The 18,914-nt window shown below is 45.2% G+C and overlaps 3 protein-coding genes across 4 annotated transcripts in view; 2 read left to right on the plus strand and 1 right to left on the minus strand.

Annotated features, from left to right (window-relative positions):
* The window catches only part of SART3 (spliceosome associated factor 3, U4/U6 recycling protein), a 91,580-nt gene extending 91,104 nt beyond the window's left edge, over positions 1-476 (minus strand). The window contains exon 1 of one of the 2 annotated variants that reach the window (XM_029619685.1): positions 208-476. In XM_029619685.1, coding sequence (XP_029475545.1) covers positions 208-402 — 195 coding nt within the window. In that variant the 5' untranslated portion in view covers positions 403-476. The remainder of the gene's footprint in view (positions 1-207) is intronic. The other variant, XM_029619686.1, reaches the window with a different exon arrangement.
* A 2,520-nt stretch (positions 477-2,996) lies between these two features.
* Positions 2,997-9,856, plus strand: ISCU (iron-sulfur cluster assembly enzyme). The gene is made up of 5 exons (XM_029571379.1): positions 2,997-3,202; positions 7,250-7,363; positions 7,900-8,010; positions 8,843-8,921; positions 9,239-9,856. Exons 1-5 carry the CDS (start codon positions 3,104-3,106, stop codon positions 9,331-9,333), a joined length of 498 nt encoding a protein of 165 aa, XP_029427239.1. The 5' UTR covers positions 2,997-3,103; the 3' UTR covers positions 9,334-9,856.
* Positions 9,857-17,340: 7,484 nt separating this feature from the next.
* Positions 17,341-18,214, plus strand: LOC115073508 (proteasome subunit alpha type-7). The gene has a single exon (XM_029571978.1). It carries the CDS (start codon positions 17,413-17,415, stop codon positions 18,157-18,159), a length of 747 nt encoding a protein of 248 aa, XP_029427838.1. The 5' UTR covers positions 17,341-17,412; the 3' UTR covers positions 18,160-18,214.
* The last annotated feature ends 700 nt before the right edge of the window (positions 18,215-18,914 follow it).

Below are 18,914 nucleotides of genomic sequence, written 5' to 3' on the forward strand. Positions count from 1 at the left end.
TCTGTCCATCTAAGGTGGGAGGGGCTGTCTATCCTATTACCTTCTGGAAGGGAAGGAGTGTCAGCACGTGATTATAACCCTAGTCTCCCGGCGAATACGCACGGCAACATCAAAGGGGGGGGGCTAACGCAGAGTGCCCCATCCCGGCGGCCCGAATTAAAGCCACTTGTTGCTCTCTTCGTTCATTCATTCATCCCTCCCCCCCACCTGTTCCTCTAGCCGTTGGATCTCCGCTTCGTTCTCTTTCTCGTCCTCCTCTCCCGACGATTCGTCGTCCTCCTCAGACTCCTCTGCCGCTTCTCCGTCAGATTCCATCTCCTTCTCCCCCGCAGCCTCTTCCGCCGCCTTCTCCAGAGCCCGCCGCTGCTCCTGCGTCTCCTCTTCGCTGCCACTCGACGCCATGTTGCTCGCCAATACGCCTTGTAAATTCTGGGCGGACGGCCTGAAGTTGGCCTGACCTGGCTATTCCGGGAAGCCGCTTAATCGCCACAAATAACGACCTGCAGAATACTTATTAAAAAAAAGACTTTGTAATTCAGAATTAGTCATAGTTTGTCAATAACGACATAATTTAAAAGAAGCTTACCGAAGGCGTACGTTTTGTGCAGGCAATTGCTTGGACAGACTGATCGTCGGCAAGGGAAGGGGGCTTAACGTGCGGGGTCTTTGAGTTTGAAGGAGATGGCGCTCCCGCATAGTCTTATCGGGACGCGCCGCCCTGGCTGCCATCTTGATGGGTTACGAGAGCTTCCCGTTTGATCTTAACAGTGCTTATTCCGCAGAGGGTCACAGTTTACTTTCACTGTAAAGCTGGTTAAATAGTGTTGTCTGCCTTTACTGCATATGACTTGTCACTGTTATCACGGACCACATTTTATTGGAATAAAAATACCTCTGTTATCTTCTCCAGCCTTATCATTAAGAGAGGGGTTTGGGGGCACCGTGGAGCTGCTGAGGAAGCCAGATTACTATTTTATTTTATTTTTTACTAGTCCATGCTTTTGAACGCCTGCTTCCAATTGAACCCAGCGCTATAACTACCCAAATACACTGGGAACATATATTTAAAAGCCAGAATTGCCGTTAGGCTGCCCCCCCCCCCCCCCAAAAAAAAAAATTGCGTCACGTAGAAGCGCTCATGTGCGTGCCCTCATTTTCTGGTTTTCCTTTTTTTGCATTCTATAGCAAAAAAAAAAAATTGAAGCAAATTGACAATTCCATGTTTTGTATTATATTATAAAAATAAATTAGCTTAACAGTATATTATAATTTATTTTTATTGGTGAAGAAACGGGATCTCAATTATTAGTGCTGGGAATGTTTTGCTGCTCCTACTGCAGGCTTGCTCCCTTTCCTCTCTTGTTCCCTGCATGCTGCTTGGAGGGTAGGACTAAATCGGGAAACAGATGTTATCTGCTGAGAGATTCAGCATAGCTGAGAAGCAGCAAATCTTCAGTCAGCCTGCTGCCCCAGGTACAGGCCTAGTGTGCCTATTGACTAATCCTAGCCTGAGCAGAACTAGAAAAGATGCAGAGAAGGCAAGAAAACGATATAGAAGATGTTCCATCTCTCCTATGATGAGAGGATATGCTGGCTAAGGCAACATCTGATAGGGGACATGGTAGAAATGTATAAAATTATGAGTGAGGTTGAATGAGTAAATAAAGTATGGCTATTTACCCTTTCAGATTATACTAAAACAAGGAGGCACTCCATAAAGCTATCAATCAGCAGATTCAAAACAGATTGTAGAAAACTTTTTCCATTCAGTGTGCTGTCAAGCTGTGCAATTGTTGACAAAGGATGTGATTAAGGTGACGAGCATAACGTTTGGACCAGTTTCTGGAGGAAAAGCCCATAGCACATTAGCCAGGTAGACTAAAGAAGAAGAAAGAGGAATTAGCTGTACTTTAGGGGATCATCTAAGTATTGTGACCATAATTCCCTCTAAACTGAGCGTGCGAGCAATTGCTCATATGTTTCAAAGCATCGGGTATATGCTTATTTTCTTTGGGACCAATGTAATAAATGTGCGCAGAATACAGGGAGCTCAGTCACATCTCCTGGACTCCTGATCCAATATAAAAATGAGGGGTAGTGCTAATAAGGAGGCGGTAGGGACAAAGATACATGGCCTGGACTGTGTATCATGTAAATACATACTGCTTTATTTTGGTTCATCCTACATAGTATCACTACAATACTATTCGGAGGAATCTTAGAATAATTTTTCTTTTTTTTTTTTCAATGCGCCCTTGAGTGACATACCTTTACACTAGCTCGGGGCTGGTGTAAAATTTGTCGCATTGATCACATGGAAAATTTATTGGATCGCGGGGGTGAGCTAAGAGCCTCTTCTATGTTTCTATATGGGTTTCCATGTGATGAGCGCTATTAGCTACCTGTGGAGATTTGAATGCATGTTTTGGACTTGGGCGCGGGCCCAAAACGCCCGTTAGGCCGTGCGCAGTGGCTAATGCACGGTATTAAATCGGCCCCTTTGTGCTATATACGGAAATGCAATGCAGAAACTGGCGCTCAAAAATTGGTTGAAAAAATTGTTGCTCACCTAAAAAAAAAAAAATTTGCGCACACCTAGTGAGTCCTTGGCGGGAACTGGGTTCGAGAGACCTTGGTCTGACTCATTTTTACGATGTAACATTTAACAGGGACAGTGGCCAGAAGAAGGAATAATATCCTACCACCTAAACCCCATGGGCCTATGATGATGTAATGCTCATTTACTGAGCAGAACGATTATATCTCTTGCTAAATAAATAACAATCTGCAAGGCAGAAGTAACTAATCCCTCACTGGTTCAGAGCGCCCTCAACCAACTATGACGTTCTAAACCGCAGTACCTCGGCCGTCCAACTGTACCCTCTCACGTCTCCCCCGCCTTTAGTTCTAGTTTAACCCATTCCCTTAGCTAACAACGGTAACCCCACGCTACCATTCAGGCGTCAGCGGGGGGAGACGTTGCGAGGGCTAGACAAGCTGGCGTCGATCACGTGACGCCGTACGGCCTTCCCCCGAGCCTCTGTTTGATGCGAGCTACGTTTTACTCTGTCCTCGGGAGGCCGTGCGCGACCGATAAACAAAAATGACGCCTGCGAAGTCGCTGCGTTCGTGTTGCGCATTACTGCGGCTGCTGTGGCGGAGGCAGCTGTTCCCGGAGCGGACTGCGTTCTATCACAAAAAGGTAGCGCGGTTGCAAGATACCGGCGAAGGGGGTGGGTCTCTCTGGAGACGTCGGGCAGCCCAGTGGCGCAGTTGTGGACTCCCCAGTCTGCTCATGGAACGGACACAGTTGGAAGAAAACCAGCAAAAGGGAAGCAACACTGGATAGTGCTAGCTCTCCCCTCTTTAGTGAGGTCCCTTATCCGTGCAGGCAGATGCACTGGTGTTGGGGGGGAAGGGAGAACTTAAGCTTCAGGGGTTTTGGGGGAGGGGAGGAGATGAGCAGAGAGCCTTTTTTTGGGGGGGTGACGTGGGGAGTCTTATTCCTTTCTATCATTTCCATATCGCTGCTAGGTTAACTGCACTATACAGAGACATTTAGAGACCACCCCTGCTCTGAAGATATCTCAATCAACTCAAAACAAATAGGCTTAAGGAAGTTTATTTATCGTCAAACAAGGTTAATATCAACAAGACTATGATCTAAAAGAGCCAAGCTTTAAGATGAGCCTTTTACATCTACAAGTCTAAAGAAGTACCAGATAATCCCAAAATTGTATAACTTGTAAAAGTATATCCGTTGCTTTCAACTTGGTAACGTTTCTTAAAGGTTTCATAGATAAAGTGGTGTGGTTGTCTTAGTCTGCGCAAATGCACATATATATACAAAGGTTAATGAACAAAAAATGTATATATAAGGTGATACCTTTTTATTGGACTAAGCTAATCCATTTCTTAACACTTCCTCAGCTCCAAATAGATTCACTTGTATTTTCTGGTAATGCGAAACCCTTGCTCTGACCTCACTGTGTTTGGACCTGAGGGAAGGATGTGTTAATACTCAAAAGCTAGTCAAGAAGTAACTTAATAGCCCAGTAAAAAAAAAAAAAAAAAGCCTTTTTTTTTTTTAAACTTTATTTTGGTTTCAGATGACATACAAAACAAAAAAAATACTTTCACTCTAAAATTGAAAAAATGTTATCACTGTAAATATCTATCTGTCAGATCGATACTCTAAGGCCGCGGTAGAAACAGTGCGGCAGTGTCAGGCGCACCCTCGTTCCCCGCACGCACAGTTCACCTACCGCTCGATACTCTCTTCTAATTGCGCCTATACAGTATCCTGGGTTCGCGGGCCTAACGCTTCACGGCTTTGACAGGTACCAGGAAGTGGACAGTTATGTTCCCTGATGCTCGGCAAACTATCCCCCAGCCCCCGCTCACCTGCCCTGGCCCCGTCCGGTCTCCGGTGCAGCCCCAGTCCTGTCCCCTCCTCCCGAAGCAAAAAAAAAAAAAAAAACGAAAAAGTAGCGAGGCTCGGGCCTGCTACAATAGTTCCTTCTCCCTTCTCCTCTCCTCCCGATTTCGGCGCTCAAGGTGGCCGGGTGGGCGTGCATTCATCCAGGCAGAGGGAGCCGGCGGCGAAAGCGGCCTCCGGCTCCCTCTGCCTGGATGAATGCACGGCCCCCGCCGGCAGTGAATGAATGCCCATGCGATTTCGGCGCTCAAGGCAGTCACATGACGTGACGTCACGCCTTGAGCGCCAAAATCGCACGGGCATTCATTCACTGCCGGCGGGGGCCGTGCATTCATCCGGGCAGAGGGAGCCGGCGGCCGCTGTCGCCGCCGGCTCCCTCTGCCTGAATGAATGCACGCCCACCCGGCCGCCTTGAGCGCCGAAATCGGGAGGAGAGGAGAAGGGACTACCGTAGCAGGCCCGAGCCTTGCTACTTTTCTGGTTTTTTTTTTTTTGCTTTGGGAGGAGGGGACAGGACTGGGGCTGCACCGGAGACCGGACGGGGCCTTGAGCGCCGAAATCACACGGGCATTCATTCACTGCCGGCGGGGGCCGTGCATTCATCCAGGTAGAGGGAGCCGGAGGCCACTTTCGCCGCCGGCTCCCTCTGCCTGGATGAATGCATGCCCACCCGGCTGCCTTGAGCGCCGAAATCGGGAGGAAGGGAGAAGGGACTACCGTAGCAGGCCCGAGCCTTGCTACTTTTTTGGGTTTTGTTTTTTTTGCTTCGGGAGGAGGGGACAGGACCTGGGCTGCACCGGAGACCGGACGGGGCCTTGAGCGCCGAAATCGCCCCCATTTTTTACACTTTATTCCCGTTTTAATTTTCGAACACCACACTAACACCAAGTAGAGGGTAGGCGGTAAACTAACAGGTTAAGGACGCGGCAAAATAGCGGGTTACAAAGGAGATAATCTGAGCGCGCGTCACAGTATCGGAGGGGAATAGCTAATTCCTTCATTATACAGCTAATTCGTTCATTTACATATCATATACATGCTGCGTGCGGAAAGGGTTATGCGTCTGTTTTAAGAAGCGCTAAGGACGCGTGAAACTGGAGACTGTATCGCTGGATCACCTTACGCGTCCGAATTGTGCGCTCCCAGCACGTTACAGACGGGAAATCTTCAACCGCACGTTACAGTATCGACCTTATGCCGGATCTAGCAATTGTTGAAAATAGGGAGGAAAATGACCTCAGAGTAATAATAGCAAGCTTAGTAAAAAAAAAAAACAAACCAAAAAAATAACCCTAGGAACTTGCTCCAATCATTCTAATCATTGGTCAGTAAACCTCCATCCACCTTTTATTCCAAAAATTTTTTTAGTGATCGACATAGACATTGTTATGAGAAGTCAAGTTTATATGCTCTTGCTGGGGTAGGATATGTCCAGTGCTAACCCTCACACTCCCTCTTGGCCAGGACTCTGAGAATGATCTGAGATTTCAAACTTCTCTTGTAATTCTGAAAAGGATTTAAGTCTATCCTCTTCACAGAGATGGCTCAAGCAACATAATTCCGCCTCCCACCACTGCTTAGCCTCATGACTAAATGAGTGAATTGTCAGTGTCTGTTTTTTCTAGAGAGGAGAAAAAACCAGAAGCCCCCCCCCCCCCCCCCCCACCTAACCCTTTATGCATCACTCTCTAGGTCTTAGCAGGTGAGTGCCACCAGGCGAGAGATGTCGAAGTAATCAGTATAAGGTCAGCACCCTCTGCTAGACTGAGAAGTTCAATCTGTGTACAGCTATGTAAACATCCCAGTTATGCATGCTGCCCAAAAATATGCCTGCAGGTTTGGGAATGCCATACTCCCCACTCCTTTGGCCTGAACAAAAGACTTACCATCCCAAAGAAAATCCAATAACATACTGTTTACCAAGGCAAACAAGCTACTCAGAAGGAAATAAGGCACATATTGAAACAGGTAAAACAAACAAGGCAGTATATTCATCTTTATAGCATTAATTCTCCCACCCCACAATAGTATCCCTTCCAATCCTTTAGATCTTGCTTAATCTTAGTAAGAACAGGAGCATGTTTGAGCCTATATAGGTCTTCCAAAGTCACGGGAACATAAATACCTAAATATTTAATATAAGACAACACCTTTTTGAAGGGAGCAAAACAGTCCAAGATATCCTCCAACCTACAAGATCCTATAGGAAATATTTTGGTTTGTGTTTAGATATCTGTGCATTAAAGTTTTCATGTAACCAGAATCAATAGATTTTATAATCTACATAGATTTTAGTACTACATAGAGATGTCTATGACTGCCTCTTGACAATGCATTACAGATTTCAGTTTTGAGTAATCTCCGTTTGGGGAACATAAAAAGCAAATTTCTTAACCTTTCATATATAGTAAAGATGGCAGAAAAAGACCAAATGGTCCATCCAATCTGCCCAGCGAGTTTCTTGTGATAGTAACTGCTGCTGTGTGCAAGTTACCCCCAGGTCGTTTATTGAATTTTTAATGAGTTGGAAAATCTGACTTGGCAAGTTCCATGCCTATTTTTATTCACAATAGGTAGCGTGTACACTTTCATTCAGCACCAGCACTCATTTCTTTAAATGAGTTACTTTTCTCCACAAGGAGACTATTTTTAAAACATTTAACAAGTGATGAAGGTCAATGGAGAAGTAGGCAGCGATACCTTTTTGTTAGAATAACTTAATAACTTTGTGGCTAGCTTTCTAATATTATATTCATGCCATTGCAAACATAAACTAATGGCAACCATTTCAATATTTTTTTTCTTTTTCAGGTAGTAGATCACTATGAGAACCCCAGGAATGTTGGATCACTAAACAAAGATGACAGGAATGTTGGAACTGGTTTAGTAGGGGCGCCGGCCTGCGGTGATGTTATGAAATTGCAAGTATGTGTTTTCAGCCATATCTCATTACATTTGGTAAGATTGGTTAGATATGTAAATTTCCAAGGACAAGTTGTGCATGAGATGTGTAATTTAATTCAGGAAAGCAAAATTTTAGGTATGTGTAGTAAAGATATGAACCTGAATACTATTTAGTAAAAGCACACTCCAGACAAATATACGTGCATGAACTTTTTGCCAGAGTTTGCTCTTAGGGGATACTGCTTTCCCCTGAACATTTGGGCTCGGAGTAGGAAAGACAGTGTTGGTATGGGGCTGCAGGAGGGAGGCAGCAGCATTGACCTGTTAGGGCTGATTTCGCAAGTTATGATAAGACAATCTACTAAGTCTGTTTGTGGAATAGTGGCCTGATTTTATCCTGTAAATAAAAGGATAAATGACATTGTACTAGTGTAAAAGTTACAGGGAATGTGGAAGGGTGTCTGAACTGTATAGCTTTTGATGCTCTGGATAAATATCATACTAAAGTGAGATTGTTAGGAAATTGAGGTGTATATTTTCCATTTGCATTTATTTAGATTGAAGTGGATCACAGTGGGAGGATTGTGGATGCCAAGTTTAAAACATTTGGCTGTGGATCTGCCATTGCATCCAGTTCACTGGCCACAGAGTGGGTGAAGGGGAAAACGGTAAGGTTGATGCGTTACCTGGTTTTAAAACAGAACATTGAATATACTTAAGGGCAGCTTCTGAAAGGTGCAGATTGTAAGCTTAAAAGAATAATCCTTTCCCCCTAACACACATACTGTGATATGATATACAGTATAATGAATTTCTTGTAAAGAAATATTGAAAAGAGAACTTCCTTCCTCCCCATGAAGGTGTATTATTAGCACTGACATCTGTCATAAGTCTGACATTCCTTTTCTTTCATATTGCATGAAAATTTGTTCTTAGCTTTCTGTACTTGGCTCCATCTTTTTCTTCCTCTAGCCTTATGCTCTGTTCAGAAAGACAAATTGCCATCCACAATAATATAGGTGATGGCAGGCAAAGATCAATTGACCTATCCTGTCTGCCCAGTTATTCTGATCCACACCACTAAGGAATATTACTACTACTATTTAAAATTTCTATAGCACTACGCGAGATACCCAGTGCTGTACAAACACATAAGAGACAGTATCTGCTCATAGTGCTTACAGTCTAATCAAAACAAACATACTGGTGAAGATTATCCAGCCACCAGCCATAGAAATGTGACCACTTGTCAGCGTATTCTTTCCTTATCTGGCAGTTTTTGCAGTCTTCCTCTTTGACTCTCTACTGTCCTGGATAGATTTAGCATGCAAGTTCCCAACACCATGCCATAACATCAAGCTTTGTAAGAATCTGAACTACTACTCAAAAGTATATTGCTTGTACTGTATAACTGTTAAAGTGGTTTGTGTTTTGTAGTGGATGATTAATATAACCCTGTATATTAGTATCTTTTTGTTGTTGTTGTTGTTGAACTTCTAGGTTGATGAGGCCATGACGATTAAGAACACAGATATTGCAAAAGAACTCTGTCTACCTCCAGTTAAACTACATTGCTCTAGTAAGTCAATAGGTTTACTAGTTGTCTTTTATGGTAGTGTACACACCATGACATATTATCTTTTACATGGTTGAAACTGTGACCATTGTTTAGCTCTGTGGAGTGTATTAGTGTATTTTCAGTACATGCAAATCTGCAGTTTTATTTGTTTGCGCAAGTTGACTGGTTATTCCTTTTGTCCATTGTATATGTAATATGAGGTAACGGTCACTAGTGTGTTTAAATTGTTTTTCTTCTAAAAAGTTTTTGACATGTCACTGTAAAAGGAGAACCTTTTTCCTCTTCTTTGACATCACTATTTCTTCATTTTCTTTCAGTGCTTGCAGAGGATGCAATCAAAGCTGCTCTGGCAGATTACAAACTGAAACAGGAAGGCAAGCCAGAGCCAGAAAAAAACTCAGTGGGCATGTAAAAGGTGCAATGCTTGTACTCTCATTCCACTCTTCCATCCCGCAGTGCAATCTTTTTGTAAAGGGTTAGGGTGAAGATGATCCTTGTATTGCTAGATAGCCAAGAAGCTGAGATACGCACAATAATTAGCCACCTTACTGTTCTACTGTATTAAAGCAGCACTGTTGTATTCACATTCAGGCCTCAAACTTCTTTATCGTTCAAAACACGCACATGTTCTTGTTTAAGATTTTTAATATAGTAATTGTATCTTCTGTTGGGGAACAGTGTGTCTTGGGGGTAGGGGAAATCTCGCTTTGTAAACCTTCAGAAGAAACCAGTGGTGAAGGTCCTAAATGTTAAATACTTGTAAAGTCTCTTAATGTAAGCAAGGTTTTTTTGCTTTTGCCTAAATGTCCTTTGGGTGCATTTTGGAAAGAACAGTTTTGTATTGGGATTGAAAGTTTTGAAACCAAATATAATCTGCAGTTTGTTTTGTGTATAATGTATTTGCTATATAAAATGTGTATATAATGTAATTATAACATGACTTGTGTTATGTGATTATTTCACTTATTCAGACTGCTGTGAGTTGTATGTAGTCAGCATCTTTTGCAACAGTTATCTTCCTTAGTACAAGTATTTTATCAAGAATAGACAACATAAGGAAAAAAAGTTATAGATACTTTGCAGCCAGTGTTATAAATACAGTGGAATATTAAACTTTGTGTAGAGCACTGGACAGCTCTTCCTTCATGAGGAAGGAGCCCTTAAAATACACACATTCCCTGTACGTACCAGAATCGGTCCAGACCGTGGGTTATGTCCCCCTACCAGCAGATGGAGTCAGAGCAAAAACTGAGAGGGCGGTCCCTCATGACTGGTGCGCCCTCTGTAAACCTTCAGTATTTCTCTGACTCCAGCAGATGGCAGTTGCACCTTCGGTTCCCCAGTTCATTTAGAGGATATACAGAATTTCTTTATTCTTTGTTTTTCCTCTAATTCTTTCCTTGGATGGATCATAGTTATAAAGTTACAAAAAAAAAAACAGCCTATGTTCAGCTTCTCTGGAGACTTGCAGGCAGAACTTTGTTTTTAGTGACTGATCTGCTTGTACATTCTGTCTTATGTTGTTCTGTTGTTTTGGGGGTGTTTACTTATTTCCTACAGCCAGTATTTCAGCTGCCTTAGGGGTGAATGTTGGTGGTCCAACCTCTCCCCTGCTGCCCTGAGATGCCGTTTCTTCCTCGGGGCAGCCTAACAGTTGCAGAGATGCGCCATTCCTCTGACTGAACGGGAGAGCGGGTCGTTTCTGACGGGTAGCAGCACTGAATTACTTGTTCCTGTGAGGAGCTGGATGCAGGGGGAGGAGGGGTAGTCCAGTCCCTTCCCTGTGGAGACCCCTGAGAAGTCTCATACCTCAGGGGTCTCATCGGAGAAGTAAATTCCCTCTGTCACTTTAGGCTGCCTGGAGGGGAAAGGAAAAAGAGGAAAGGTTTTTATTAATCAGTACCCTGTACAAGGACCGGCAGCTTATGGGGGAAGGAGCGGAGAGCAGTTTTCTTTCTCTCCCGCTTGCAGCAGCCAGGCACAGAAGGACTTTGCCATTCCCGTGGCAACTCCTCACCCCGCCCCCCCCCCCCCCTCCTGATGCCTGGATTGCCATTTTGTATCCACATGTGGAGAGCCAGCCTGCTGTACCTGTTTCTTGGCCAGATGGGGAAAGGGAATTCTCATTTTACTACTGATTTTGTACTTTTAATTCACCTAATTTAAGCCCTGTGCAACCAGCTGACCTAGAGCCTCCCTCTCCTCCCAATGTGGCCCCTCCCCCAGGGGACTTTAAAGAGACAGCAGGCCTTTTCTTTTAAGTTTGTGATTTTAATGCACAAAGCTTTTTCTTAGAAGCGGAGGCTGAATGGCAGGAGGAGGGACTTATACCAGCAAAGGTCCCCAGGCCATCAGGGGTGTTGGATCCTTCTAGGGCACAGTCAGGACGGACAGCTGTTAATTCCTTGGAGTCTTTAGCTCCTAATCTGCCGGACCATGGGTCACAGGACCTTCTCCTTGGGGATGCAGACGGGGACATTGATGGGTCCGCTCCAGACGAGTTGGACCAGATCATTAAATCGCTTGGAGGGAATAAGGTGCGTAAATTGCCGGAAGATCGTCATTACGCGGATCCGGTTCAGAGGCCAAGGGCGTTGTCAGACTAGACCGGTGCCTCACAGGATTCCCTCTTCGAGGTCGCAGTCCAGGTCTCATTCCTTTCGAGGCTGGAGACCGGCTCGGAATTCCTCTACGCACGGAGCTTCTGCTACATCTACCCAATGAAACGTTGCCGGTCCACTCTTCAGTTCCCAGGATAAGAGGACATCTTTCTCTCTTCTACGAGGCGTGGATCAAAATCACCTCAGACCAGTGGGTCTTGGATATTCTACAGCACGGTTTCGCTTTAGAATTTGCTCGACCTCTCAGAGACAGGTTTGTCTTCTCTCCGTGCGGTCTCATCAAACAGTGCGCAGTGCGACAAACACTGGATCAGCTCCTGGATTTGGGTGCCATTCTCCCGGTACCGGAACAAGGGTTCGGCCATTATTCTGTTTACTCGTAGTCCCCAAGATGGTCAACAGGACTCTGAAGAAGGCACACTTCAGGATGGAAACCCTGCGCTCAGTGATTGCTGCGGTACACCGGGGAGAGTTTCTCACGTCCTTGGACTGACAGAGGCTTATCTTAATATCCCCATCCTGTAGAAGCATCAGCACTTCCTCCGCTTCAAGATTTTAGGGCAGCATTTCCAGTTCCAGGCCCTGCCATTTGGCCTGGCGACCGCTCCTCGCACCTTCACCAAAGTTTTATGGTGGCGGTGGCCCTACGGAGGGAAGGGATTTTGGTCCATCCCTATTTGGACAACTGGCTCATCTGGGCAAAGTCCAAGGATTTGTGCCAGCACTTAGTGGAAAGAGTATTACTTCTCCTCCAGTCGTTAGGCTGCCAAGAGCAGCCTCACTCCGGCGCAGTCACTCAACTTTTTGGGAGCTCATTTCGGCACCAAAGTGGGCACACTCTCTCTTTGTTTGGAGCGGGCCCAATCTCTCCTCTCAGGTTCAGTGCTCTCAGAACCTCCAACTTCCCACTGCTTGGGACTATCTCCAGGTTCTGGGCTCCATGGCATCCACTATAGATGTAGTGCCTTGGGCGTTTCCCCACATGCGTCCCTTGCAAAGAGCATTACTCTCCCGTTGGAAGTCGGTGTTTCGGGAATTTCAGACCCTTCTGCCACTTTCATCTCTAGCCAAGGACAGCCTGACTTGGTGGCTCAACCTGGATCACTTGCTAAGAGCAGTGGACCTAGAGGTTCCACAGTGGGTGATCATTACGACAGACGCCGGCCTCGCTGGCTGGGGGGCTGTGTGCGGACGCCAATCGACACGGGCATTGGACGCCAGTTCAGTCAGCGTGGCCCATCTGGAGATGAGCGGTTCGTCTGGCACTGAAGCGCTTTCTGCCTGTAGTCCAAGGCCGAGTAGTCCGAATCCTCTTCGACAACGCAACGACAGGCGTATATCAACCGACAGGGAAGGACAAGGAGTCTCCATTTCGCTCAGGAGACAAACAAGCTAATGCTGTGGGCGGAACTCCATTTGTCCCATCTGGCGGCGTCTCGCATTGCAGGCGTACACAATGTTCAAGCGGACTTCTTAAGTAGCTAACGCTTAGATCCCGGGGGGAGAGAGCTGTCCCAGTGTCACTCCTCTTCACTTGATGGGGGACTCCCCATCTGGATCTGATGGCCACTCAGAGGAACACGAAGGCTCCGCGCTTCTTCAGTCGCAGAAGAAGATCAAGGCGCAGAGGGCGTCGATGCCCTAGTCCTTCCGTGGCCGCGGGACCTCCTGCTCTACATCTTTCCGCCTTGGCCCCTAATGGGAAAGGTGCTCCGAAGAATAGCGTCACCAGGGGCCCATGATCCTGGTAGCTCCGGAATGGCCTCGATGGCTGTGGTTTGCAGATTTGGTCAACCCTAGCGGTGGATGGCCCGCTTCGACTGAGACATCTGCCGAACCTTCTCCAACAGGGCCCAGTATTTTTCGACCAGGGAGATCGCTTCTGTCTAGCGGCCTGGCTTTTGAGCGGCGCTGGCTGAGAAGAGGAGGGTACCCAGAGGCTGTTATCTCCACTCTTCTCAAGGCTAGGAAGTCTTCCACCTCCATGTCCTATGTCCGGGTCTGAAAAGCTTTTGAGTCTTGGTGCCAGTCCACACAACTTTCTCCACGTCATGCGACCTAGCTTCTGTTAACCAGTTGCTCAGACCTATATCTTCTTGCCTTCTCTGTTGTTGTTATATTCCCCACCCACCGCCCTGTTATAATGTATTTTCCATTCTTTTGTTGTCATGTGAACCGGCATGATGTCTCCTACTAATGCCGGTATAGAAAAGTTATTAAATAAATAAATAAATAAATATCCCAGATCTTATCTTTCTTGCAGCAAGGTCTGGAGATGGGATTAGCCTACAATTCCCTCAGAGTACAGGTGGCAGCCCTTGGTGCCCTCCATCATCAGGATGGAACTACTCTTCCATCGAATTCTAGGCGGTCCACCGTTTGAACCTCTGAAGAGAGCTACCTTCAAGGACCTCACTCTCAGGACAGTATTCCTGGTGTCTATCTGTTCCGCTCGCAGAATTTTGGAGCTTCAAGCCTTGTCATGCAGAGAGCCTTATCTACACTTCACAGATTCAAGGGTATCCTTGTGTACCGTACCATCTTTTCTACCGAAGGTGGTCTCGTTCTTTCATTTGAATCAGTTGGTGGAGCTGCCGTCCTTCCAGGACGAGGATTCTAGAGAGCTTAGACGCCTCGATGTCAAGTGCATCCTCCTTTGATGTCTGGAGGCTACCAATGCTTCCGTTTATCGGATCTCTTCTTGTCCTCTGGAGTGGTCCCCAGAAGGGACACCAGGCTTTTAAAACAACCATTGCCCGCTGGCTAAAGGAAGCAATTTCTACGGCATACGTTGGCGCTGGGAGTCCACTGCCAGACGGTATAAAGGCTCATTCTCTCCGAGCTCAAGCAGCCTCCTGGGCAGAAAACCGAGCGGCCTCTCCGCAGGAGACTTGCAGAGCAGCGGCTACCTGGAAGTCGTTACACACATTAGCGCGTCACTATTGTTTGAATCTTCAACCACCGATCATGGGCTCCTTTGGGGCTCAGGTCATTCGAGCTGGTCTATCAGTGGCCCACCCTACTTAGGGAAGCTTTGGTACATCCCACGGTCTATCCAAGGTGTTTTTCCTTATTGCTTGGATATCTTAATACTGAAGGTTTACAGAGGGTGCACCAGTTATGAGGGACCGCCCTCTCAGTTTTTGCTCTGACTCCATCTGCTGGAAGGGAGACATAACCCACGGTCTGGACTGATCCATGGTACTACAGGAACGAAAATTAGCAGGTAAGGAATAATTTTCTTTTCTTATGGTGACTTCCCAGTTGCATAATATGTGTTCCTTTCTTGCAGTATGTTGGGTTGACAACTTTGTAGGCTGTTATAGTGCCACTTTTTTTTTTATTATTCAATTTGATTGGCTGCCCTTTTAAGTGTCAAAGTAGTTTACAATACCCTATTATAACTTTAGGTATTTCCTGTCCCCAGAGAGCTTACAATCTAAATAGGTTTACTGAGCTACAATAAAGGTATAAAGCATGAAAAACTTAGTATATCGCATATTTGCATCAAAAATCCACCCCTTATTGAAATTAGCTGATTTACATGCAAAACAGTTAATGCAAAGGTAATCCTATGCTAATAGAATAATGTGGCTTGCGGTTTTTTGTTTTGTTTTTTTTGTGGCAAGCCACATTATTTTAATGCAAATTCAGGGGTTGTAGCTAACTGATCCCAGGGGCATTGGGACACTAACATACATCCCATTGTTCCTAGTATGCTTCTTAAAGGATCCTGTGGCCTGGAAAAACACCCCCTCCTAATGTGGCACCCTGTAGAGATAGCGTAGCTGTAAAAAAAAAAAAAAAATTTGACACCTTGCCACCCTACTCAACCCCACCCCCCTCCCCTAACATTAAATGTAGTTCTTGCTAGTCTAGTGGCCCCCACCCCACCAGAAACCCACCTTTAGAAGAAATCTCTGGTATCTAGTAGAGCCTGGAGCATCCCCTAGTTGATGTCATCTTTCAAAATGGTGGTAGTGGGCCTTTGCTCCATCATGTATGGGTAAGGAGGAGGATGGGCCATTACACTATTCGGGGTAACTTCTACTATTGGGAGGGTGAGTCTGGGGACATTTTTTTCAGAAAGAGGGGGGTTTGGGTAGGAGACTAGGATGTTGATGCATGCTTACTTTTCTTTCTAACTTTTACACTTTTTTTAAATTTATTTATTTTTGCGACAGTGTTACCTCTTCAGGAGGCATGGGAGTGGGCAGTGCTCTAATAAGACATCTCGGGGTGGGAGAGATTATGAATGTTGGGGGGGGATGCTGGATGAGGACTGATACTGGTCCTTTTTAGAAGGGAACGGCCAGTTCTTGCAGGAACTCCCTCCTGTGATATTCCATCCCACCTATGGTAAAATATCATGGCTTGATTAGTCTCCCCTTGAGCAAGGGAGGTGAAATGACTTGCCCATGGTCACAAGGAGCATCAGTGAGATTTGAACCCTGGCTTCCATGGTTTCAGCCTGCTGTGCCACTCCCATTCCTTTTACTCTAGGACCTGTACAGGCTTAGGCCTGATGTCTGTCCTTTATGAGGAGGGGATGTGCACCGGAAAGGCAGAAGTAGTTAATCAGATTAGCTGATTCAGCTTTTACTCGTTGTTTTTCTCCACAGGAGATACACACCACAGCAGGTTTGAGTATGTGCTTCATAGGCAATCAATTTAATGTTTTTTATTGCACTAGCAGACATAACCATAAATACTCCTTATATCCCTGTGCCATGTAAAAGCATAGCCTTATAATGAACATAAAAGCTTGTTGAACTGGATTCTAAAGGACAGCTATGTTAGAATTCGGTGGCTATCGGGAGGAGTGGGCTCCAGAGGAGGAGAGAAACATCCTGCTGCCTTCTTTATTTCTCTGTTTAAAGTCAAGCACAACTATAGCAGGTGCCTTTGAGCACATTTTTACTTTCGGATGAAAAGAAATAGTGGATATCTGTGTTTGTCATCGTGTAACTCTACCCTGAAATCTTTCATCTCCATTCAATACAAGATTTTCTTTTCATCGTATGCTTATTTATAACTGTTTACTTCTATCTCAAGGGCAAAGCACTTGAGGTTATAGACATGTCTGCTGGATTGAGTTTCTTAGCACAGAGGACAGGAACTTTAATCATTTTAGACTTTTGCTTGTGTAATCCCAGTCAGTACAGCCAAAACATAATATCCACTTTGAATGAGAATGTAAGAAGTGCTGTGCTGGGTCAGAGCAAGGTCCATCCAGTCCAACATTCTGTCTCAGACAATGGCCAAACTGGGTTACAAGTACCTGTCTGATTCACAATAGTTGAACTCATTTTTAAAAGGGATAAGTGCTGGCTTTCCGACCTCTACCTGGCTAAGAACTATTTATAGTCTTTTCCTTCAGGAACTGGTCCAGTCCTCTCTTGATAGTTGCTTTGACCACATTCTCTGCAAACATTCCATAGCTTGTTTGTATGCTGAATGAGAAAATACTTCCTACAACTGGTTTTAAATCTTTTTGCTAATTTCATTGTGTGCGGCCATAGACCTAGCATTGTTTGAAAGAGTAAATAACTGGTCCCTCCTTACCCATTGCTCACTTGTATCTTGTACAACAAATAATGCTGTGCCCTGGAAAAAGTCAGTATATCTTATTCCTGCTTCAACGTTCCCCTAAGGCTGGGACTTAGCATCAAAGGGACATATTTTGAAATTAAAACAGACCAAGATGGCACCCTGAAGGCACACTGCAACTGCAGAATTTGCTGTGCCAGAGTATATGCATGATATAACAAGAAGTTTGAACTAATACTTGTATACAAAAAGCTTTCGCTTTTGCTCCGGCCTTTCGCCGGTGTAGCATCGCCGTCGCCGCTTCCTCCTGCCGCCCGGACATGAGCTACGACCGCGCCATCACCGTCTTCTCCCCGGACGGGCACCTCTTCCAGGTGGAGTACGCACAGGAGGCCGTGAAGAAAGGCTCCACCGCGGTTGGCGTACGAGGAAAAGAAATAGTTGTCCTTGGAGTTGAGAAGAAATCTGTAGCTAAACTCCAGGATGAGAGAACAGTACGGAAGATCTGTGCCCTTGATGAAAATGTCTGCATGGCTTTTGCAGGCCTCACAGCTGATGCCAGGATAGTTATAAACAGAGCCCGTGTAGAATGCCAGAGTCACAGGCTGACCGTGGAAGATCCTGTCACAGTGGAATATATCACACGTTACATTGCCAGCCTTAAGCAGCGCTATACCCAGAGTAATGGGCGCAGACCCTTTGGGATATCTGCCTTGATTGTAGGGTTTGACTTTGATGGGACTCCCAGGCTCTACCAGACGGACCCCTCTGGCACGTACCACGCGTGGAAGGCTAATGCCATTGGCAGAGGAGCCAAATCTGTGCGAGAATTCCTGGAGAAAAATTACACTGACGAAGCTATCGAAACGGATGATCTCTGTATTAAACTCGTTATCAAGGGTCTTCTTGAAGTTGTACAGTCAGGGGGCAAGAACATAGAACTAGCGGTCATGAGAAGAGATCAGCCACTTAAGATCTTAAACGTGGAAGAAATTGAGAAGTATGTTGCAGAAATTGAGAAAGAAAAGGAAGAAAATGAAAAGAAGAAACAGAAGAAGACAGCATAGCTGCATTGTATTTTGGTGATTTTAGTTCCCTGGAAGAATCCTTCAGTTACTCTCAACCTATCTAAGTTCAACACAAGGACATCAAATGTTCACTTTGATTACCATTTAATTCAATTTTGTATAATTAGTTGACTCTCTTGACAATGTTATTTAATGTTGCATAATTGTTCATTGTTTTATGTAATGCCTTTTTAGCAAGTTTCTTCTTGTTCTATGTAAACCGGTTTGATTTGCATCTAATGTAGGAAGATCGGTATATAAAAACCAAAAATAAATAAATAAAATATACAGTGGATCTAGAAAAAAGCCACCTCAGCAGGATCCTCTTGGATGCTATGAAATTTTTACTGCTGGGGGCACTGTACACTAGTGAAAAATTCTAAAGACTAAATATACAGTAATTACTGTCTTGGCATGCAGAGAGGTTAATCCACACTGGTGTGTTATGCACCTCTACCAGCAGATGGAGATAAGCTGATGTCATAGTATTATATACCCCTGCACTGACAGCCTGCCAGTATTCTCAGTCTCCAGCAGATAGTGGACGTGCATTTCCCAACAGGGGATTGCTAGTTTAAAAAAAAAAAAAAAAGGAAGGAGATTGTTCGTGTGCCGCTTCTCTTGAGGTGTTACCTTATAGTCCCTACCTCAGTTAAGTTCTCCTGAGGTGATATCTCATGATGCCTCCCATAGTCAAGTGCCTTGGTCTGGTAGCTGGTTTTCTGGCATGGATTTAGAGATCAGGAGAGAACAGC

Source organism: Rhinatrema bivittatum, chromosome 11, assembly GCF_901001135.1.
Source record: "Rhinatrema bivittatum chromosome 11, aRhiBiv1.1, whole genome shotgun sequence".
NCBI lineage: Eukaryota > Metazoa > Chordata > Amphibia > Gymnophiona > Rhinatrematidae > Rhinatrema > Rhinatrema bivittatum.